Consider the following 24,269-nt stretch of genomic DNA (forward strand, 5'->3'; position numbering starts at 1 on the left):
GGCAGACTCACAGACTTTCCTGGGGTCTCACAGCCCTTCCTGCTGCAGAGAAATCCTTCTCTTTTTCCTGAGTGAGTCTTTGCCACACTCTCTACAACAGTTATTCTGGGCTTTCCCTTCCTTTCTCAAACATCCTACAAATTGTGTAGCCCTTCTTTCTCAGTGAAGGGAATAATGTCTTACAGTCATTGAAAATTGAGTGCATCTGCCACATTTCCTATCCACATCCCCAAACCCTTCTATGTGATTCCCCTTCCTCTCTTTGTCCTCCGTCCTCCCAGGAAGAGATTGCCCTTCTTGCTGAGTCACTCTCCTTGTTGCTCTGATTCTATCCCATCCTGTGTCCTCCAGGGACCTCTATCCCGTTTAATACCCTTTTCTCCGCTTTCATTTTTTATAACCTACTGCCTCCCTCCATGATGTCTGCAAGCGTGGTTGGATTTCATCTGCCTGTCAAAAATTTCCCCTTGATCCTGCCATCACCTAGAGCTGTTTTCTCCACCTGTCGTTTCCATTTCCTGATCTCCCACTCACTTCTCTACCTCTGGCTTCAGACCTCAGTCTTTGACCCAAACTTTAGTGGTTAGCAGTGATTGATTAGCTGCTGGTTTGGATTAATTATTCTTTCACAGATATCTCTGCATCACTTGATACTGTTTGATACACCCTTCTTTTCCCTAACTTCTTTGATTGGATCATTTCTGCTCAACCTCCACTCCTGGACAATCATTCATCGTCTCACTTCCTCCCTTTCTTGGACCTCAGTTTCCTCATTTGTAAAAAGGAGGGCTTGGGTTCCATCAAGAAGCTAAAGCTGTGAGTGACTCAGAGACCATCCGCTCTCATCCCCTCATTTTATAGATGAGGATATCAAGGTGTTTATAGCTCACACAGGTAGTAAACATCAGGGTGAGATTTGAACTTGTGATTTCTACCTCCTCTTTCTGGATGAGATATTGAGCAAAAAATAAAAAACAGTGTCAGGAAAACATAAAGAGTAGAACAAAGGGAAAATTAATCCGGGAAGGAGATGGGGTGGAGACAATGGCCAGGCAGTGGGGAGGGAGGAAGAAGGAAATGTTCTGTGTCTGTTTGTGTACCCTCTCTGCTGGCACCTGTGTTTGCCAGCATCTGTCAGCACTATCACTGACACCATTTTCCTTGAGGGTCTGGCCTTCATTTTGGAGTCAAATTTATACAGTGCATACCTAAACCCTGTTCCTGGGAGATAAGCTGAGTTTGTACCATAGAGGTGCTTCAAGGGAATGGTGCCATAGTAAAAGGGTGGGGGAACAGGAATGGGGGAGGAGGATTTGTTTGGAATCTAAGTAGAACTGGAGGCCAGAAACGCAGCTAAGAGGAGGCAGGGCAGGAGCAGGACTTAGGAGGGCATTGGAGGGGCTGAAGAAGATGGAAAGAGGGGGCAGGCTGCCCACCTTAGAGGAATTTATGACACAACTCTGGAGGTGAAGTTCTGCTGTTTCAAAGATTCTTGGCTTTTTAATCTTGTGTTTCTATGAAGTGAATATATGGAAGAGTTGGGACCCAACTAGTAATCCAAGCTGTGTTGTCCATGGTTCTTCTTGGGTAACTACCTGTCATCAGCCCTTGGGGAATCAGGAGATGATCCCTCAAAATCTTTAGGATTGATGGCTTTTCTTCCTTCTTCTGATGGTCTCCCTTCTATAGTGTCCCTTGAGGACACATGAGTCCTATTTCCAGAGTCCAAATGTCTTTTTACAATGGAAATTTGGAGTCAGGGAACTTAGATTTTTTTTTTTAATAATAGCTTTTTTATTTTCAAAATATATGCAAAGATAGTTTTCAACATTCACACTTGTGTTCCAAATTTTTCTCCCTCTCTTCCCCTTATCTAGATAGCAAGTTATCTAATACAGGTTAAACATGTTCAATTCTTCTGAATATATTTCAGGAGGCTTGGACTTAAACTCTTTCTGTGTCTGTAAAATGAGGCTGGCTGGGTTGGATGACCTCTGAGCTCTCTTCTATCTGAGATCCTCTCATCCTATGATCTCTGAAGTCTCTTCTAGCTCCAGAACTATAATCTTGTGATTGGATTGAGGTGGGATATAGTGAGAGGAGAGATCAAGAATCAAAGATGATTACCTGACTATGAGCCAGAATGGCTGGCAAAATGGTGGTGCCATAAACAGAAACAGGGAAGCGGGCCAGATTGAGGAGTGCTAGAGCCAGCTGAATTAGATTGAAGCCCATTGTTAAAGTTTCCATGTGAGCATTGATTTATAACTTGAAAATCAGCAAATGCTACAAGTCAGGACTTGATTTTTGTTTTGTTGATTGTCTAGATTTAAGAAAGCCATAGAGAAAATCCTAATAATACAGATTAAAATTAATATGTGTCATGGATATACAATATTCCCCAGTAATCTGGCTGTTATGCATTTACCAGTACTCCTCTGAATTACTCTTAGGTATGTAGTCAACTTCTTATTATTATGTAACTCCTTGTAACAGATTTAAAATGATCATTCTCGTCCAGTCTGTCCATGTTCACTTTCCTTTCCCAGTTAGGGGGCTCCTCCTTTAGCTTCCACCCTGGGGTCCCTGCCATTTCTTGCTGCTTCAGACAAGGGTCTTTTTCTAACACTTATTCCAACTTCAGTTGAACAAGGTTGGGCCCAGGGTTGCCCAGCTGGAAGAGAGGAAGAAGGTTGAAGGGATGAAATTGAGAGTATTCGGAGCTGATTAGATATGGCCCATAAGGAGGAAGAAAGCCCCTTTGCTGCTTTGGGGCTCCTCCTTCACACCTTCCTTCCCCAGGAACCTCATCATTGGAGAATCTCATTCTCCTGCAAGATTGAATCAGCTTTGGTTTTCACATCTCTCATTAGTTTTCTCTGCCCCTTAGATTAGACTCAGACTTGAGGATCACGCCATGAGCTCCAGGACCTCGATCTAAGAAGGGAGCCCAAGAGATTTCTCCCAATTTCCCACCAGTCACATTCCTTTTGGACTTCTTTGGATTTCTCCATCACATCCCATCCCTAGTAATTTTTTTACCTCCATTTCCCCTTCTCTGGCAGCTTCCCTTTATATCTTATTCCCTCTCCCCATCCTATTAGATTGTATAAGCAACCTGACAACAGAAACTACCTTTCTTTTTATTTGTATTCTTATTACCTATGGTTAGCACAGTGCCTGGTATATAGTAGGTGCTTAATAAATGTTTACTGAATGGCCAAAGAATAAAAAAAAAGTAACTCCACGGTTTCAAACACAGCAGACTTGGTGAAAAATGATGGCAATCCATGAATAAGCATTTTTAGGCGTCTACCATGTATCAGGGATTATGCTACTTTGGAGCATGTAAGTACAAAAGAGAAAGAGTCCTTGCCCTTAAAAAGTTTACCTTTTTGTAAAGATATGTGATGTTCACAGATACATAAATACAGGAAATGCACAATTATTAGGAGGAGAAGGAAGAGGAACAGGAGCAATTAAGGGAACCTAGAAAGTTCTCTCGAAGGAAATGGCACCTTATATGGTTTTAGGGATGCAAATACAAAAAAGAAAGTCTGTACGTATGTAAAAGGCCATTTTGGCCGGACTGCCTATGGGGAAAGAGGAGTATCCGTTGTGTGACTGACCTAAAAAGTCTGGAGTCAGATTATGGAGGGTTCTCAATGTCAAACAGAAGAATTTATATTTTAGATATTTAGAAATTCAGCCATTTCCTGAGGAATTAGTGACATCCAGACCTGTGCTTTAAGAATATAAATTTGGCAGCTTTGAGAAGGATGATTTGGATAGAGGGAAGACCAATGAGGAGGCTATTGCCATAGTCCGGCTGGAGGTTGTTAGAGATAGAAGGAGGAGTAGAAGCAAGAGCAAATTTAGGTGCAAAGATATCAAGCTAAGCTTTTGAATTTGGAGGGTGGTGATAAAAAATCTAGATGAAGATGTCCTATAGGAAATGATTCCTATAACAGGAAACCATGTTCTATGTATGTTCTATAGGAAATAAGGATCAGGATGGATTTCAGATGAGAAGTCAGAGTTGGAGTTAGATCTCCATGGTAATTGAAGATGTGGTGATGAAAAATAATGCTGAGAGAGAGTAGGGAGAGAGCGTTGGAAGGACCAAACTCTGGGAAATGATCATATTAAAAAGCCAGGGAAAGGATGGGAAGCCGGTACAGGAGAGAAAGGAGGAGTGGCTAGGAATGCAGGGAGTTAGGAGTCTTCTGCAGAGACTTTATGATGCCTTCGGTGTCTCCGGGAAAAGCACCAGAAGATCTAATGGAAAAGATCATTTCAATCCTTCAATAAAGGAAGAGGAGGTGATTGGTGATTAGTGCCTGTTTTTTGGTGAACATGGAAAGGGAATGTTATATTATATTACATTGTATTGTGTTATATTATATTATGTTGTTATATTGTATCATGTTGTAGAAAAAGAAATTTGTTCCAATTCAGCAAAGATTATTACAACTGGAAGGGAGCTTCGCAATTAGATGATGAAGAACATGAACCCTAGAGCCAGGAGGATCTGAGTTCAAATATGACTTCAGACACTTAACTACCTTTGTGATCTTGTACAAGTCCCTTAACCTCAAATGCATTAAAAAAAAAAAAAAGATAAAATATATTTAGGGGGAGGAATAACTTGTCCAGAGCAACAAGGCTAGTTAGTGGCAAAACTCAGATGGCCTCTTTTCAACAATACTACAATATCAAAAAAACCCTTTAGAACAGAAGTTATTAACTTGGGGGTTTGTGACCTTGGGTTTTTAAAGTTTTAAAATTTATTTTTAACTTAAGTACAAAATAAGAAAAGAAAAACTTGCCACATGCATGGCAGAACATGAGAGGATTCAATATAAAGCAATAAATTTCCATTTTAAGAAACCTATATAATAAATACTACACATTGTTTTCAAAGCTATCTATCTATTCTTTGCTTCCCTGTCAGTTTTCTTTTATCCTCTACTATGCCCTTTTTACTTAATTTTTTTCCCTTTCTCCCCCATCCTCCAAAGAAGGTTACAGTTAGTCTTGGATACATACATACACACACACATATATATATATACATACTCATCTTCATAAATACACGTACATATACATTAATATATAAATCCATATTTATGCATATGCACATATATGTAAGATCATACTGTGCTTATTTCTACTTGTCTGTTTCTCTGATGGATAAAGATAAAAGGATAAAGAAAGATGGATAGCATCTTTCTTCATGTCTTTCCATGTTTTTCTGAATCAACCAGTTCACCATTTCCTAGACCACAGCTATATTTCAATCCAGTCATATTCTGTCTGAGAGACCGTCTATAAAATTTTCCTTATTTTTCTGTCTTTCTTCCATTCTTGGTTGCATACATTTTATTTATATAAAAATCTATAATTTAAATAACCAAAATTATTTATTTTACACTTCAACAGTGCTCTCACCTTATAATACAGTTTAAGGTTAGATCCTATTGCTGAATCTATCTTTTTTCCCCCATGATTTCTTTAAAGTCCCCAACCTCTAGTTTTTCTAAATAAACTTTGATATTTTTTCTAAATCAGTAAGATAGTTTTTTTAAAGTAATTTAATGGTATTTCATAAATACATTAGGTTAAATTGTCATTTTTTGGCTATATTTGTTTTATTCACCCATGAACATTAAATATTGCTTCAATTATTTAGATCTAACCTTATTTGTATACAAAGTGTTTTACGTTTATTAATTTATGCATTTAAAAACATTATCCTCAGAAGAGAGAGTTCATAGGGTTCAGCAGTTTGGCAAAAGGGATCTGTGACATATGGAGATTTTTCTAAATGGTTCTAAAAGTCTGGAGAATGTTTTGAGGGCCCTTGTGCTAAGAGTCGGGGGAATGGATTAGCAAACTTTAAAAACCCTTTTATAGTCTCCACCATAGTCCCCACTCCACCAGTCTGCTTTCCGTCATTTTTCTCACCTGTAATACTGGATCTTTCCCACCAGGTGTCATCCTCTCACCAACATAGAAAAGCTGGCTCAGTTCAGAATCTGCATTCTCTACTAGGCAAGGGGGACCGTTCAAGCCGTTACCTGGCAGGGGACCCGGGCGAGCCCAGAGCGTCTGACAGGTAAGATGGGCCCAGAGCCCTCTGACGGAATGGCTTGGGCAGCCTACGTAGGGACTATCTCCTTCTTGGTCACAAGTGGGGAAGTGAAGGAGTGGGCATCTTTCCCCCCTTTCAGAAGAACTTTCACTAAATTGAAGAAGTCAGTTTCTGATGAGCAGATCAATGGGAAGTTGGAGGAAACACAATCAGAAGAAAGTTTGAAGGGGAGAACTCCTAGGGGAATATTTAGAAAACTTGCTGCAGTTTAAGATCTTTCAGGAGCTTTGAAGAAAAGACTCATGATGGAAAATGTCCACATCTAGAGAAAGAACTATGGAGTGTGAATGCAGATCAAAGCTATTTCCACTTAATTTTTCTTGTGTTTTTTCCCTTTTGTTCTGATCTTCTTTTACAACATGACTAAGATGGAAATATGTTTAACGTGATCGTACATGTATAGTCTATATTAAATTGCTTGCTGTCTTGGGGAGAGAGAAAATTTGGGAACTTAGCATCTTATAAAAGTGAATATTGAAAAGTGAATATTTACATGGCATTGGAAAAGAAATAAATACTATTAGAGGGGGATGGGAGAAAAGAAAAAACTATCTGAGAAACTCCAGGGAATGCTTCTTGGACCCTTGGATGGTCACTCGGTCCAAGCCTGGATTGATTTAAGGGGTGCCCAGAGAAATCCCCAAACTCCCTCACGTGGTTCTGGGTGGGACATCTCTTTAGCAGAGGCACTAGGGAGACTGGGAGCCGGGTCACTGACGATTCTAGAGGACCAGGACTAGCTATGATCATGCTCACTATTGCTGAAAGAAGAGCTAATCCCAGAGAGATGCTGTGCCCTAGTGCAGGTGAACGAACACTAACACCTTTCTCCCGTTCCTTTCCCGGCCTGTAGGCAAGCAGGTGTCACTCCTAGGCGCTCCCTCAGCGTCGACGATATTGGTGTTCCCAACCTGGTCCGCTCTGTGGGTCGGATAGCAGAAGTATTTCCAGATGGGACCAGCCAGTTGGAGCTTCGACGTCCCCCCAATGGTACCTTCGGCTTCTGTGTGTCCTCAGGGAATGGTCGGCCTGATTCAGGTAATTCTATCCCCGTGCACAAGGTCCCCATAGAAGTCCCTGGGAGTCACCAACAATGCCTGCAACCCCAGCTTCTGGGGGCTGCGGCTGGTGGGTTTCAGGGGCTCGGGGTTCAGTGAGCTAAGGTGATCGGTGTTGGTATGCAGGTGCACCGATAGGGTGAGCTCCTGGAATAGAGGGCTGCTCGATGGCCCAGCGTGGGACAAAGCAAACCCATCCGGGTCAGAAACAGGTCAAAACTCTCAGAATAATTAGTCAGATGGCGCTTTATGTCAGTGTACTTCCCCCAAGATGAGTTGTAGATAGATGAGAGGGAGAAAGCAAAAGAGAGGAGGAGGAGGAGAAAGTGGGAAGGGAGGGAGATACAGAGACAGAGGAATAGAGGGGGCACAGTGCAGGGGGAAGGGAAGAGGGGAAGAGAGACAGAGACAGTGAAAGAGAGATAGAGAGATAAAGGGAAGGAGCGATGAAGTCAAAGGGGGGATGGAAGGAGGAAGGGAAAGAGAGAGATTTGAGAAAGCTCATTTGGGGGCGGTTCCTTTTTAATCAAACGGTCAAGATCTTGACCTTTGCGGGCTCTTCTATTGTAGTCTTCACCCCACCTTCACCAATCTCACTTCTCAGGAGCATTTAAGGTGTGTTAGAGAACATGGGCTTAGCTAGTTTAATTCCATCGGGGGACCAGTTGGAACAGTAAGACACTGAGGGAGGCCAGTGTCTGGCTGGGGTAGCATCCAGTCCCAAGGTGGCAGAGAGACTTCAAGCGAAGGATGCACAATGGGACTTGCCTTCTGGTGTCCATAGTATCTTGAAATCAGGTTCTTAAAATCCTTCCTTTGGGAATGCAGCCCGAGCTACCGCGCTCGTGCTCCAGGCCGTCACCGTCACCGCAGTGAGGCTCCCGGGTGCCTGCGGGAGAGGCGGCCTGGGTATTTTCCTTCTCCTCTCCCTTGCCTGTGCCTAGACATGCGGACAGTTTCCTCTCCTACTCCCAAGGCCCCCCACGCTTGTTTGTGGTGGTTTACTGCTTCCCTCACAGGCTGCCCAATCGGTGCCCTGGAAGGTTGCTCTCGGGCTTCTCTCAGCTGAGGCTTGTCTGGGTTGGGCAGAGAGTGGTCGTCATTTGGTGTGGATGCTGTGGGCGACTGTCGCCTCCTGCTCATCCTCAACTGCCCCTCAGAAGTGCTGGGGAAGCGGAGGAGAATCAGGGCATGGTCCTTTGTGGACACAATGTTTTACTGAGAATCTTTTTCAAGCTCAATCTTGGTGCAAATGAAACTTGAAAGATGGGTAACAAGCAAACTGACCCCAACCAATGCAGAGAGTGTATGGCCTATTCCTCCCTGGGTTTGCTCCTATTGACTGATGTGCCTCCATCTAAGTGAAAAAAAAAAAATCCCATTTCTTCTTCATTCAGCATTTTGTTTACAAATCACCTCAGGCTGAAGTTTGCATTTTAAAAACATTTCAGTGCTAAATTTGGGAGGAGGGAAGATTGAAAGAAAAAACTCCTAAAAACAATCTTTGCCTTCAAGTGGTTTATATTCTAATGTAACAAACACACAAGGACTAGGAATGTAATGTATGTAGATTGACTGTAACCTTAAGGGGAAGTGAGAGGCAGGAAAAATGACAGACAGAGACAGAGACAGAGACAGAGAGAGAGAGAGAGAGAGAGAGAGAGAGAGAGAGAGAGAGAGAGAGAGAGAGAGAGAGAGAGAGAGGCAGAGACACAGAGACAGAAACAGAGAGAGACAGACGGAGAGAGACAGAGACAGAGACAAGAGAGAGAGAGAGAGAGAGAGAGAGAAGAGAAGAGAGAGAGGAGAGAGAGAGAGATGGAGAGAGAGAGAGGGAGAGAGAGAGAGAGGCAGAGACACAGAGACAGAAACAGAGAGAGACAGACGGAGAGAGACAGAGACAGAGACAGAGAAGAGAGAGAGAGAGAGAGAGAGAGAGAGAAGAGAAGAGAGAGAGGCAGAGAGAGAGAGAGAGAGAGAGAGAGAGAGAGGCAGAGACACAGAGACAGAAACAGAGAGAGTCAGAGAGAGACAGACAGAGACAGAGAGAGAGAGAGAGAGAGAGAGAGAGAGAGAGAGAGAGAGGGGCAGAGAGAGAGACAGAGACAGAGAGTGCATGTCAGACAGGCAGTCTGAAAGTTCATATCTCATAAAAACCCTCCATCTTCCAGGAAAGCAGGAGTGAGACATAAGCATTTAACTCCCAACAGTTTGTCCACACTGGGAAAGAGATTCTTTTTAATCCTTCTCTCTCACAGCAGCATGGGTTTTCCCAACAACATCCTAAGCCCACATCCCTAGTGTGTCTGGATCCCAGAACCGCTCTGGGTCCTAGATCTTATTTTTATCTGTTGCTGTATCCCCAGCCTTGAAAAGAGGCAAAGCTTAAAGCCAACCACTGACAGCAACGTCCGGGGCTCGCCACCTGTCGCGTCCTATGCTGCCGTCCTGGCCCCCGCCAGCATTTCTTTCCCCTCCAAAATTCCTGTATCTTGCATCACCCGGGGCTGGCCAATCCAGGAATTACTGGCATTAAGGCCGGAACACTCTGTCTCAGCAGACATATCCCCCTGGGACGTAGCAGGGGAAGAGAGAGACTAGATTTCCCCTCTGCTTCTGCCTGGGTCTGTTGGGAGGGAAACCATCTGACATGGAAGGGATGGATATCAGGGGAGCGAGGAGAAAGGGAATCATTCCATCCACAAGCAACTGAGACAAGTCAGGCACTGTGGATACAAAGACCATCCCTGTCTTTAGGAAGAATACAATAAATTGGGAGCGTCAAGTTGTACATGGAGAGTGAGGGGCCTTATTTTTAATTTTATTTTCAATTCCAAAGATCAATGACACCATAAAGATAATGTTTTGACTTGCCCAGGAATTGGATTTAAGGGAGACAAAGACAAAGTCTCAGCCTCGCTCTTTCCTCCTGGGATACTGAGGAATGAAGGACAACCAGTGCAGAGTCACCAAGACTAAATAGAGTTTTGTGTCTGAGGATCAATAAGATTAGTTTGAGTGGCTTGTTGAGAGTGTAAAAGGGCAAACTATGGAAATTATGCCCCCAAAGCTAAGTATGATAGAAAGGAAGGTAGGGACTAGCAGAGTTTCAGTTACCAAGCAGACACAGATAATAAGGAATCATTGTGATTTATTGAGCAGCAAGTGAACAAGATCAAGCCTACAATTTAGGAAAATCTGTTGGGAAGCTTTGGAGAGGAGAATCTTGAGGAAGGAAGATCATCAATGAGGAGGCGAAAAGACGGGATAAAAGTATGACTGGGACAATGTCAGTGGAGGAGAAATGACGATTTTCCTTACTGTGTGAGGGGTGTCTCAACCAAGTCTTTTCTCTTTTTGACTTTGAAACTTCCTCTTGACATAACCTCTTTCCATTTCTGAGTATAAACATACGATAGGATAACATCATCATCTTCCTGACCTTCAGTTGGATAATGGACTTGACTAAGGTCAAGGGGAGCCTTTCTGTCCCTTCCAGCTCTGAGATTTTAACAGTTTTTATTTGGGTTAAACATGAAAATCCACATCCTTGTCAAAAATCCTTTCCACTGGATTAAAAAGTACTTCCCGTAGTAATCTTTTTTGTGCTTTTTATTTTTTACAAATGACTTCTCTTTAGAGTTCTGCCCCCAGCTCCTCTCCTTCCAAAAGGTCTGGCTTATATCTGGGCTTGTTCTTCTGGGTCTTATCTTCACTTACCACCCACACATTCCAAAACTCATCAGGCATTTCTCTTGTTTAGACAAAGCCTGCCCCAGGCCCCTCATTAAGCTTTATAGCTTACCTCAGCAGTATTCTAAAGGGATAAAGGAAACCCAGAGCCGGGGTTTAAACCAGATGAATGAGAATGAAATCGAGGGGTGTAGCAAAGAACCCGTAAAGGAGAGAGACTGGGAAACAGAGCTGGCTCTGAGCTGGTAGGTCCTGAGCCCCCACCTCCAGGACCCTAGGTTTAAGATCTGCAGAGTACCTGAGAGGTCATTTAGCCAAGGGTCTAGGATCCTAGATTTAGGTCTCCTGGAGATCTGAGAAATCACCTAGGCCAGCCTTATGTTTGACAGATGAGGAAACGGAGGCTCAAATTCACACAAGGAGTGGAACTTACTGGAATTATAAGAAAGAGCAGAAGGTGGATCAATAGGGAAGACAGGATACGTACCTATATCACCTGGTCAGTGAGTGAGGAGCTGATATGAAAACAGGATTTCCCAATGGATACACTGATTTTGTGTATCAGCAGTGTTAAAACAATTTTAATCAAAAGTCAGAGAGGTTGACTTCCTGGAGTCCAAGAAAAAAATAACTATTTTCCCAGAAATCGGAAAGGGGGCCCTTGAGAAGGCAAACTAAGCAATACCTAGGAACTTTAGGTATCAAACTGGCTGCACTTTCCCCATCACCCTTCTCTGCTCCCCACATCCAGTTTGCATAAAACCTAGACATTGCCTATAATTGGTAGCATTTTTTTCTTCCAGGATCAAAGAGATTTTCAGAGTTGAAAGGCATCTATCCCGATAGACGGCTGGCTAAACCAACTCAGACCTGAAAAATAGAATCTCTAGTTCAATTTATCTGAAAAGATCAACTGACTTTTGCTTGATTATCTCCAATAAGAGAGCCCTGACTCCCCTCTGAGGCAGACCACTTCACTTGGAGAGAACTCTCATTTGGAGGAAATTAACTTTTTTTTTGCCTGTTGTTCCTAGTTCCAAACAGAATCAGCTGAATCTTATTTCCATTTGATAGCTTTTCCTGTAGTTCTTAAAGCCAGCAATTGCATCTTCCTTAACCCTTCTTTTCTCCAGGGTAAACATATCAGGTTCATTCAACTGATTCTCAGATGATATGAATGCAAAGGGCCTTCATTCTGCTTGTTGCCCTTTTCTAACAGTCTTCAGTTTTATCAAAGGCCTCCCTGAAATGTGGGGCACAGAAAAGGACCCCATTGTCTATGTGGAGTCTGACCAGGGCAGAACACAGCAGGACCTCCTCATTCCTGGACACAACATCTCTCTCAGTTCAGCCTAACATGTCATTAGCTATTTTAGCTACCATGTCACACCATTGATTTATATTGAGATTGAAGTCCACTAAAATTCCCAAATCTTTTTTTTTTTTTTTTTTACTATATTTTCTCCATCACTTACAACAAAACAATAAAGCAAGTCCCAATTTTTTTTATTGTTGTGGTGTAAATGCTCACACAGGAAATTTAACAATCAAGCTTTGGAGCAGAATGATCTGTCTCCTATAGAATACTCTTGCCTGCAGCCAATGTAAACCTGGCTCTATATTTCTCCATTGCCCTTTGGGTAACCAGAAATGTTGGTTCATCTCTGAGGAATCAACATTTCTGGTTGATTCCTCAGAGATTGTCATTTCCCATAATTCATTCATTCAACAAGCATTTGTTACATGCCCAGTAAGTGTCAGGTACTTCTCTAGAAAGTAGAGACACAAAAACTAAAAAACGATGGGATTCTGCTAGAGAGACGTGAGGAGGGATGGCATTCTAGGAGGGATGGACAGTGGGTGAGAGGGAAAATCGAATGCTGTATTCCAGGAACAACAGCAGGCTGGCTAGTTTGGATGGATTATAGAGCGTGTAGGGAGGATAATGTATTTATTATCAGTCTAGGAAGGAGGTCTGGAGCCAGGTTATAAAGAGCATTCAATGCCAGAGGAGCTTGTGTTTTATCCTACATGCAAAAGAAGAGCTACTGAAGCTTCTAAAACAGAGAAATGATGTGGCCAGACTTGGAAGAGCAGGAGGATCCAGGAATAGGCTTTTGCTGTAGTTCAACGGAAAGAGATTATACCTTGAACTAGGGTGATGGAGGGAAGGGGAAGGATGAGAAAAATGTTATGTATGCTAAAAAAAAAATCGAACCCACTGGCATTTATTGAGTGCCTACCATGTGCCAAATACTGTAGATTACTATGGATATACATTATTTCCCTCTAATAGGATATAAGCCCCAAGGGATGTATATTCTCCAGGGGCAGGCAACATGCACAAACACACAAAATTCTAATAGTTTAGAACATACTCGGCCTTTTGGGGCACCCTGTATAAGCATATACAAAATACAGACCAAAAATATAAGATAATTTCAGGGGAAGGTGCTGCAACTGGAGGGGCAGCTGGTATTAGGAAAGCCTTCATGTGTGGCAAAGCATTTGAGCTGAGCTTTGAAGAAACTAAAGCATATCAGAGGTGGACATGAAAAGGGAGAAAAGGGAGTGCATACCAGTTGTGGGGGACAGTCAGGAGCAAGGTTTAAAAATTGGAAAGGTTGCATGTGAGGAATAGGACTGTGTGTAAAGGTGAACACTGTATAATAAGCCTGGAAAGGTAGGTTGGAACCCATTATAAAGGGCTTTCATTGCCAAACAGAGGAATTTCTATTTTTCCTAGGGGTAAGAAGAAATCACTGGCATCTATTGAGCAATGGAGCAATGTTCAGACGTGTATTTATTGAGATCTCTTTGGCAGCTGGATGGAAAAAGAAATGGAGAAGGGAGAGTCCTTCTCCATTTATAAAGTTATTGTAATAGTCCAGGCTAGAAATAATGAGGGTAGTGATTGTGTGAGTGGAAGATGGATGCATTTGGGGAAGGAGACTTGATCATTGATTTGGTATGTGGGGTGAGGGAGAGTGAGACATGAAGGATAGCATTAAAGTTTGGGAACCCCGGTAACGTGGTACCCTTAATAGAAATAAGAAAATTCAGAAGAGGGCTAGTTTTGGGAGAAAAGATGAGTTCTCTTTTGGAATTTTGAAATATCTATGAAACCTCCATTCAAAATATCCAGTAGTTTAGGTGATGACATGAGCAAAATTCTGCAACTTGAGAGTGTGATTGGAACAAGCATATCATGGGCAGGTTTTAGAAAACGAGGAGAAAAAGATGAAGAGCAACACAGATTTCAATTGCAATCAAATAAAGAATGTGTTTGGGGGAGAAGATGGAGTAAAAGGTAAAATAGAGGAATTCCATAGTTCTGAGTTGTGAAGACAAGATCTTCCTTATGTATGGCTGCATTAGAATGAAAGGGATGATCATATAAATTGAGGTTCATAAATCAGGGAAACAAGTATTTGAAGAAACAACAACATGCATAAACAGAATCTCCAAATTTAAGGACAGTGGTTTGAGTGGAAAGGAGAGATTGAGAATCATGTGCTAAAATCCTTGAGAAAGGAAGAAGGGCTAAGATGTATCCTTACATGATGGTATCAAGATATTGGAGAACATATAAAGTGAATCTGTTATAACCTAGGATAGAAAAACAAGTTTGTTTTAGAAGTGCTGACAGACTTGTATAATTTGTCATCTGTTTGTTAGTTCTTCCAGTTTCTATAAATGTCCTTCAGTGATCTGGTTTAGAAAGGTCTCACGCCATGTTTTTTCCAGACTTGTTTTTCCCTGCACTGCTCCTTACTACTTTGGAAGGCAACATTACTAATAATTTCCCACCATCTTCCTTTGTAACAAATAGCAAATGAGTTTATATTATAAATTAGCATTTCTCTCAAATGCCATGTCTCTCCACTTGCCAAGGAGATGAAGAGTTTCTGCTGTACCGTGGCTTCCATTTTGTGGAATTAACATCAGTTAAGCTGATGTTAATAATCAGAAATATTAGTAATTGGAGTTAATGGTTATTGTCATTAATTTTGTCCAATTCCCATTTTCCAGAGTGAGTATGTCAGATTGGAGCTGATAAAGAAGGGTTATCAGCAAGGACATTATAGCACTTGGCTCCTATAAACATAACCCTATATATCTATGTGGAAACAAAACTAGTCAGGAGAACAGAGTGTTAGTTTTTAGATGTTTCCAAATTAGAGCCACAATAAACTCAGGCCTGAGCCCAAATTAATACCCCTTAGATGGCCAGGAAGCTGCATCAATCCAGCTAGAAATCACCAGGACACTTTGCCAAGGGATGCCCAGCTTGGCCTTTGGCCCAACCCCCATCACCAATCAAGTCCAGATTTTGCCACTTTTTCCTACCTCATGTAGGGTAGAGAATGCTGACAGGTATTGGTCCTATCACACAACGTATCTACTACATTGTGAAAGGCAGCTCAGTGGATAAATGCTGGTCCTGAAGTCAGAAAAAGCTGAATTCAAGTCCAGACTAGTTGTGTGATCCTGAGCAAGCTATTTAACTCTTTCTACCTCAGTTTCCTCAATTGTAAAATGGGGATAATAGCACATAACCCATAGGGCTGTTGTCAAGATCAAATGAGACATTTGTAGAGCCCTTATCCCAGTGCCCGGCTCATAGTAAGTGCTTAATAATATTTCCTCCCTCCCTCCTTTTTGACTGTCTTGTTGAGGAACATATTTATGTCATCTCGATTACATATCATTATTTTCAGTTTAGCCCAACATTCTACAGGTTGTTGAGATCTCTTGGTATCCTGAGTCATCCAATATGTGAATTTCCCTCCTAGCTACAAATTTGTAAATTTGATAAGCATTCCATCTAAGCCTTCATCCAAGTGACTAATGAAAACTGTTAAACTACAAAGGGCCCAACACAGAATGTACCTGGGGCAATCCACTCTAGAGCCCTCTTTCCAATCATTAAAGAGCATCAAACCATTAATGGGGGCCTTTTAGTTCCAGCCAATCAACCAGTTTAAGTTCCAGCTAATCATCCTGTGGTATAGTCTGTAGCCTTCCCACAATAATACCATGACAGACTTTGTCAAATGTTTTGCTAAATTCTAGGTTAAACTTTAGTTACAGAATTTTTCTGATCCATCAGTCTGGTAACCATTTAAAAAAAAAAAAGGAAATTGTGTTAATTTACCAAAAGTTTTACACTAGCCATACTTTTATTTTTTTATTTTATTTTTTTAGCCATACTTTTAATAATACACTCCAGAATTTTGCCAGGAATTGAAGTCAGGTTCCTAGTCTATAATTAACAGACTCTACTCTTTGTCCTTTTTTTTTTTTTTTTTGGTGAGATATTCTTGGCCCTTCTCTAGTCCTGTGTTACTTCTTCCCTTCTCCACAGTCTTGCAGAAATCACCAACAGTGTCTCAGCAAATCACACCTGCCAGTTCTTTCCATACTCCAGGGGCATACATAGTTCATCTGGGCTATAAGTCATCAAGGGCAGCTGGGCACCCTTTCACCATTTCTGTATTTATCTTGGATATCCAATCCCTCTTAGTCATTTTTATTCTCCCTTTTCCAGCTCAAAGATCTTTCTTCCTTGGAGAAGAAAACAAAAGAAAAATAATAGTTGAGAAGCTCTGCCATCTCTCCATCAATCTAATTCTGAGCACCGATCCTAGTTCTTCTTTTCCAAAATAGACCTGAGATTTCTTGTTGACCTAAGTTTCTCTTACAAGATATAGCTGTGAGTCTGAGCCTTAGAAATTCTGGCATCAGTCTTAGTTCTTTTTGACTTATGCTTCCCTCATAAATCTAAATTTCCTTGATGCCCATCTTGTTCTCTTTTCCTCATCTTCTCAAGAATATTATTCTGGAAAACTTGCCATCCTTCTGTTAGCCCATGAGATTCTACTTAGACTTCTTTTCAACCTTTTGAAACCTGCTTTCCCAAATGTGATTTTCCTCTTCTGTATCACAAATTCTAAAACAAAATTGCATTTTCCCTCCCAGTCCCAGCCCCATGATTCCCTTCTTTTCCAGACCAGCCACAAGTTTCTGTGGATTGATAACAGTCAAGTTCAGATCACTTTCTCTTTGTTCTTCTAGGACAACCCAAGAACTTTTTAGTTTCCTTCCTTGGGGCAGAGAATGAATTGAATTAAATTAGTTTCTTACTGCTATTCTATCAGGTGTCTGAAGTAGGCTGTTATCTATTTTCCAAATTCCTCATCTATTTCCTTTCTTTCCTGGTTGACTACAGCATATGCCCAATGATCGTCTCATTTCCATTTTTCTTACTGTTGCTGTTCTTCACTGAAGATATCTCCATCATGCTTTCATCCTCTGGTTCCTAAATTTCTCCTTGAGAGAATAGCTTCCTACTCAGTGATGCTGCTTTGTCTTTTGCCTATTTGGTTCCTTTTGAATAAGCTATTGCCTTCTAGAACCACATTGGGACAAATTTAGTGGTAGAGTAGACAGAGGTTGCTTCTTGGATTTAGGATTAGTTCCAATCCTGGGACAGCTGGGTGATCAAGTTACTTAAAATTTCTCAGCCTCAGTTTTCCCATCTGTAAAATTGGGATAATAATGGCATTGACTTTGAAGGGTTGTTGTGAGACTCAAATGAGAGAACATTGTAAAGCCCTTTTGCAAACACTAAAGAGCTATTGCAAACTCATAAATGATAGCTATTCATATTAATATCCTTTTTTAAACGGTGTGAATGCAGGCTTGGGATCAGGACAAGGATGTACTCACTTTGGTTAGGACTGCAGGATAATCATAAGTGACTGATGGCTGGAGGTGGGAGATGGCTGAAGGATTTTAGAATGTGAGGATGAAGAAAATATGAGTCTCTCTCTGAAGGAAAGAAGGAAGGGAAAGAGGGAGGGAAGAAAGAAAGAAGAAAAATGGAAGGAAGGAAGGAAACAAGAGAGAGAGAGAGAGAGAGAGAGAGAGAGAGAGAGAGAGAGAGAGAGAGAGAGAGAGAGAAGGGAGGGGTGGAGAGAGGAAGAGAAAGAAAAGCCCCTTGCTTTCAGTAGATGCCCCATAAATATGTACTGATTTCACTTCCAGGAGTGTTCTAAGTTCCCTCTTTTTCTTCCCAGGGTTCTACGTTCAGGAAATTGCAGATGCCAACACAGCCAAATTGTACTCGGGGCTTCTGGGAGTAGGGGATGAAATCCTGGAGGTGAACGGGGCCAAGGTCACAGGGTTGGGTCTGGCCCTTGTCAACCAGCTCCTGTCCCAGTCAGAGAGCCTCTCCATCCGAGTGCTGAAGCAGAGAAGCTCCCGCCGGTGACCCAGAGGGCTCCACCCCAGCTGTCCTGGGGCTCCCTGGCAAGGAAGGCTCCATAAATTGTGGAAGCCAATTCCACAGACTGTAGGGAGTGTTCTGGGCCAGCTCTGGCATTCAGGGAGGGGTGGTGGGCCAAGAATTAGTGAAATTTTGGGCAAGCCCCCATGGGTCTCTTTCCTCAGGCAGAGACTCTCAGGGGATGCCTGTAACTGGGTGCTTTGTCCTAGTTGGAAGGGGTGAGCCTTGGCCCTTTCAGTAGGTGAGGGGGAAGTCAGCATCAAGAAGTAATTAGCCTGATGGAGACTGGCTTTCCTCACTCTGAATCTCAGTTTCCTCATGTGGAAAATGGGAGAGTTGGGAATTATGACTGTTAAGATCCTTTCTGTTCTAAATCATTGAGGTCCTGGGCCTTGAGTAGACAATGACCAAAGAAGCTCTTCAATACTGAAGAAGTCCCTTGTCTTTTCTTTACCTCCCCCTCTAGATTCTTTTTTTCATCCTCGGGGGTTTTTGTCCAGAAATAAAGGTTCCCTTTGACCAAAAGAGCCTCAAGAACTACTAGGAGTGACCAGATAATTGGGGGGTCACATCCCTGGACCCTGCTTTTTAGACCCTTTTGTAAGAAGGGAAGGAGGAAAACCAACAAGAAAAACTGGCAGCCCCAGCCTAGTTCTGCATGTCCTCTTCTGGTTAATGATAGAACTGGACCACGGTGCCAGCCCAGACAACCTGCTTTGTCTCTAGGGCACAGCACTGGCTGCCTTGTGTCCAAAACATTCAGGCTCTGTGCCCGGGCCTTTTCTGTGAGGCTGAGATAGATGGTCAAGCTGGAGGTGGAAATGTGCCAGGCGGGGCTCAGGGCTCCAGGGCCCGAAGGGATTGGAGGATTCTGATGGGGGATGGGGCAGGGAGGAGGGAGGAAGGGGGGAGGAAGGGGGGGTTACCCCCCTGAGGCTACTCATCTCCTTCAGGGGCTGCTATAGCACCGGGAAACCACGAGGTTTCCTAAGTTATTAATACTCAAAGATGAACCCTCGGGCTTTCTGCATGGAGTCCCATAGGGAGGGGAGAGAGGGGACTTCTAAGAAAGGGCCCTGAAACAGCACACTGCAGTGAGAGAACACTACATGTATCCTAGGAAGACTAACTGCAAGACTATGGGCAGATTACTTAATCTCTGAGCCGGTCCCTTATCTGCAAAATGGGACAATAATAACAGTAACAGCGATGTTACACTAACTTACCAGATGCCTTATAAGGTTGCAAGGTAAGTGCCATGATTGTTCTCACTGCAGATGGGAAACTGAGGCCAGCAGAGGTTAAGTGGCCTGGGCCTCTAATTAAATCTGAGGTTAAATTTGAATTCCGGCCTTCCTACCTCCAGGCCATCTGGGTGAGTCCTTCATTTGGAAGCAGAACTTATCAGATTCACCAGAGGCTGGGGCCCGGGCTATCTTGGGCACTAAGCTGCTGTGACATGGTTTGATTCGGTTCTTTTACCGAAGAGAACATCCTTGGCTTGCAGCGGGGCTGGCTGTATCTAGGGCAGGGTAGCTCTGCTCCAGGAAGATGGGAACAAAGAATCTTGCTCTTTGTTCCACAAAACGTTTATTCTTGATGGAAGTATAAGGGGGGGTACCCTTGCCTACTGGGTAACCCTTAGAGAATCACCACGGTGGGCTCAAAGCTGGGGTAACTCAGCCCCAAGCCTAAGTAGGGTGATCTTGGATAGGTTCCCTTTCTGGAAGGCAAAACAAAAGAATTGGGATCCATGGCTTTTAAGGCCCCTTGTCCTTAAGGGAAACTGTTCCCAGGGTCAAGACATTCCAATGAAATTGGGGTTTGAGGAAGGTGATGTAAAATGGCATTAAGTTAGCACAGAGAATGAAGGATTGCTGTACTACAAGTGGTGGAGATCCCTCACCTAACACGTAAATCTCTCTGCCAAATCCTTTGCTTCTTAATCAGTCTCTTCCAATTTTAGTTCTTAAAGCCATGCACCTCTGGGCAGGGAAACTCCCTGCTGGAACAGCAGCTCGGGGCGAACAGGTGCTCCTTATTTACTCCTCATTGCCAGGGCTGGAGGCTAGTAGGGTTTTTGAGAAGTCCCAGCTACACACGCATCCTGCCTAATTAAAGGACTATAGAAAAGGCCCAAGAGCTGGGAGGGGTCAACCTGAGAGGCCATCTGGTCCGTTCTTTTGTTTCAAAAAAGCAGGGATGGAGACCCAGAGGTCATGTCACTCACCAGGTCACACAAGCGTCAAGGACAAAGTCTTCTGGCTCCAAAGCCAGGATTTGGGTGGAAGACTCTTGTTCCGTTCCGGCTTCTTATTGTCATTTGTCCTTTGCTCTCAAGAAGATGTGGACGTCAGGAAGGTGACCCATGACCAGCAAATGAGTTAGACTGAAGTGAGGGAGGGCTCCCCCGGAGCCATCTGGGTACAATGCCATGGAACACCTGGAAGGTAAGGCCTTTCCCAGGTCTCAGGTGACAGAGGCTGTGCTCTTCAGGGACTAAGGCCAGCTCATAAAGGAGGCAGAGAATGAACGGCCTCTTACTAGTCCAGAAAAAAAGGTCTGAGATCAGGGTTTCTGGGTAAAAGAAACGATTGCTATTTAGGTTCACTCTGAGCAACCAGGCCCCCAACAATGATCCCGTGGGCTTGGGTCGAGCCTTATTGCCGGCCCATCAGTGAGAGCGTGGGTGATTTGGGTTTAAGGCACATCCTGTAGGAAAGACTGTGCAGGTAATAGAGCTACAGCCCTCAGGTCACAGAGGACCAGGACTTTTAGAAAACTAGGTCCAGTGGTGGCAAACTCCAGTAGGAAGGAGATGCTAAACTGCCCATCACCGACTTACAATAGAATATAATGTTGATTTGTGGTTTTCTATCTCATCTATTTTGTTAATATTTGGTATCCCATTTTAATTTGGTTCAGGTTCTTGCAGCTAAGTTTGAGGACTCTAACCCAAAGTCTAAATCATGCTTGTCAAGTGGTCAGCCCAGTTTGAACCGTACTTGGCGATAGGGAATGGGTCGGGGTGGGATTGAGCTGTCTCAACACATAGCCCTCACCCAGACGTTGTTTTCCATGCCCTAGTCTTCCCCTGCTCCGTGTGGGGTATTTAAGGGGGACTAGCCCCTCTGCGTGAGGGCGGGCAGAATTCTTTTCAGGGCTGCTCATGCACCTCTGGTACCATCTGCCCGCCGCTCACTCTGGCCTGTGGCTCCCACCAAGCGGTCACTCCCGTGGCAGAACGTCCCGGCCAGATGGTATCCCATCCCATCCAGTCTGAGGGTAACCAGCAGGTTTCCCCCTCCTTGGTGAGTTAGAGAGGTGTCTGCCCTAAGCAAGTGAAGGCTCCCCTGTCAGAATGGGTCCTTGAGAACAATCTGTTCCAACAAACCCAAAGGCTGAAGCTTAGCCCTTGCAGGGGCACCAAGGACCCCGAGGCTATCCACTGCGCCCCAGGGCCATTGCCAGACCCCCTGACTTTCCTCTTGCCACTAAGGCTCCCTTGAGCAGCTCTGCCATACTAGAATACAATTCACTCATGAGTCAGGACATCACCCTTTGATGGCACTGGTCTTCTAAGGAAAGAAAAAAAGAAAGAGCATTTGCAGTGCATGCATGTAACTAGAATATGATTTCCCTCTCCCTCTCTTATACTGAGTGTGTCACTGAATTGAAAGGAAGACTAAGAGGGCTCACCAGGATTAATCCAGTCTATCTTCTTGCCTTTGGACCACGTCTACACACCTTACCTAAAGCTATCCCGGGCAGGTGATTTTCTCACCCCACAGGTGACCAGCTCTCACAAGGAAATTAATTCTTGACCATAAAACTTAAGTAAATTATGGAGGGCTTCGGTTTCACTCCAGCCCGCCTCCGTTTGAGATTTCTTGCTCTTTCAAGGGGTCCAGGGGAGAACAAGAAGCCCCTTTCCCCAAACACAGACCTTGTTTAGAAAAATGTCAAGGTCCTGGAGAGGAGGGGAGGGAAGGCAATTAAAACAGCCACACGGCAAATTGACGATTGTCTCACTTCCTCGGCTGCTGCCAAACCGGTCCTTAGGGGGTATTTTATCTTCAGCGCGTCTCCTTTCCCCACACCCTTCTTTTCCCTTTTGCTTGGGCTGGGGATGGTTGAGAGGAGGGGACTGCGGGGAGTCTGGACTGGCCTGCCCGGCCGAGCCCCCACAGCTTGCTCTGCCAAAGGAACAGAAGGAAGGTGAGGGTCAGAGGTTGCTGCTGGAAGCCAGGAGCGGCAGATGGATAGCCTTGGGCCCCAGGTGCTAGCTGAGAGAGGGGCTCAGCCATCCCCGCTTGGAAGGGCAGATCCCCCGCCCCTAATGCTGTGCTGCTTACCCCCTGGGTCCAGTTAGAAGTAATGGAGGGAGGCAGATCCCCTCAGCTCCGAGGGGGGTGTGGGGGAGATGAGTAGGATCAGAGCAGGAGGCTGCAAGCAGCCCCCCCGCCCCCCCCCCCCCCCCCCCCCCCCCCCCCCCCCCCCCCCCCCCCGCGCAGGCTGGAGGGTCTGGGGTCTGAGTGGGGCGGGGGGAGGGGGCGCCGCTTCTCGGATACAGATTAGCCGCCTGGAGACGAAGTCTTTTCAGTCCGGCTTCCCGGGAAGCAGACCAGCTCTATAAAAGGAAAATGTAAAGCCTTCACAGCTGGGGCCGCTCCAGGCCTTTCTGCAAAAGCCTGGCCTGGCCCGAGTCCAAGCGGCAAGCCTCAGCGGGCAGCGGGGGGGAAGGGGCCCGGCCTCCCAGCCCCCTCGGCCCCCGCCCCAGCCAGCCGGGGAGGTAGCTGCGGGGGCTCTCCCTCAGCGCGCCGGCCCGACCCTCCCCCCGCGGCCCCGGAGCCAGCTGGGGCCGGTCGGTCCCTGCGCTCCCCATCCCCAGGGCCGGCCCCGAGGGAGCGCGGGCGCCCGGCTCCCGCCACCACCCCTCCCCCTCGCATCCCACCGCCTTCCCGCACCCTCAGGCCCCGAGTCCGGAGGCGCGGGGGCCAGACCCGGATCTCAGCCCGGCTTGGGGCTTGTAAAAGCGTCAGTGAGGCTAGACAGCCCAGCCACGTTCCTGGGGGGCGGGGACGGGCTAGGAGAAGTCAAGGTCCTCCCACGCCCGAGGCTGTCGCCTCCCAGCCCCCCCCCCCCCCAGTCCCCAATCAAATGGCCCCTTTGTTCGGGCTGGATTCTAGACCTGGGTGACCCCGACCCAGCAGACTCCGCTCGGCCTCCCCCGGGGCTCGGAGGTCGCCGAGCCTCTGCATGAGGGGAGGAGTCGGGCAGCCCGGGGCCTGAGGGTGGGAGCTGGGGGGAGGGGAGGAGGGGGCTTTCGGCCAGCTGGCCCCGTCTGAGTTGAGACGTGGAATAGCGGCCGGCTGGAGCTGGGGGCAGGCCGCTGGGGCCCCAGACTGAATAGAGGGGGAGTGACACCTTGCTCCGGGCTGCCCTCCCAGCCGTGGGAGAGACTGGGGACCCGCCCCCGACTCCGGGGCTTTCCGCGGCACCTAGGTTAGTCCTCGGTGCTCCCCTCCCCGCATCTCCAGCAGGGCTCGGAGGGCTTCGATTTAGAGGCAAAGGTCCTGGAAAAGTGGCCCGCTTCCCGGACAGCAGGTGCGGCAGGGAGGGTCCCTGTCATCCCACCCCCCCAACTCCCCCCGGGTCTCCCAGGGTTGCCGCAGTCAAGAGGAGGAGGGACTCCGTTTCCCGCCACCGCAAACAAATAGCACAGTCAATCACTGCAGTCCGCGAACGGCCCCGGGACTGCGGCCAAGAAACCTGATACACCTGTGCAGCTGTGTGTGTGTGTGTGTGTGTGTGTGTGTGTGTGTGCGCGCGCGCGCTCTGGGTATACCTATGTGGGGTGTTTGTGCGGGTGTGTGCGTGTGAGCTCTGGGTACGTCTGTGGATCTGGGGGGGCTGTGTGAGCTCTGGGGGTGTCCGTGTGTGAGCTCTAGCATGCACGTGGAGGTGTGTGTGTGTGAGCTCTATGTGTGGATATGTGAGCTCTGGGTGTGGGGGGTGCGCCTAAGCTGAGGGTATGTGTGTGAGCGCTTTGGGTATATGTATGTGAGGTTTG

At 45.3% G+C, this 24,269-nt stretch overlaps 1 protein-coding gene across 1 annotated transcript in view; it reads left to right on the forward strand.

Annotated features, from left to right (window-relative positions):
• KIAA1614 (KIAA1614 ortholog) overlaps positions 1-18,721 on the forward strand; it is a 45,249-nt gene extending 26,528 nt beyond the window's left edge. Inside the window, exons 8-10 of the mRNA XM_031936984.1 lie at positions 5,994-6,118; positions 7,008-7,192; positions 17,988-18,721. Of these exons, the coding sequence (XP_031792844.1) occupies positions 5,994-6,118; positions 7,008-7,192; positions 17,988-18,181 (504 nt within the window). The 3' untranslated portion in view covers positions 18,182-18,721. The remainder of the gene's footprint in view (positions 1-5,993; positions 6,119-7,007; positions 7,193-17,987) is intronic.
• Positions 18,722-24,269: the final 5,548 nt, after the last annotated feature.

Source organism: Sarcophilus harrisii, chromosome 4 (genome assembly GCF_902635505.1).
Source record: "Sarcophilus harrisii chromosome 4, mSarHar1.11, whole genome shotgun sequence".
NCBI lineage: Eukaryota > Metazoa > Chordata > Mammalia > Dasyuromorphia > Dasyuridae > Sarcophilus > Sarcophilus harrisii.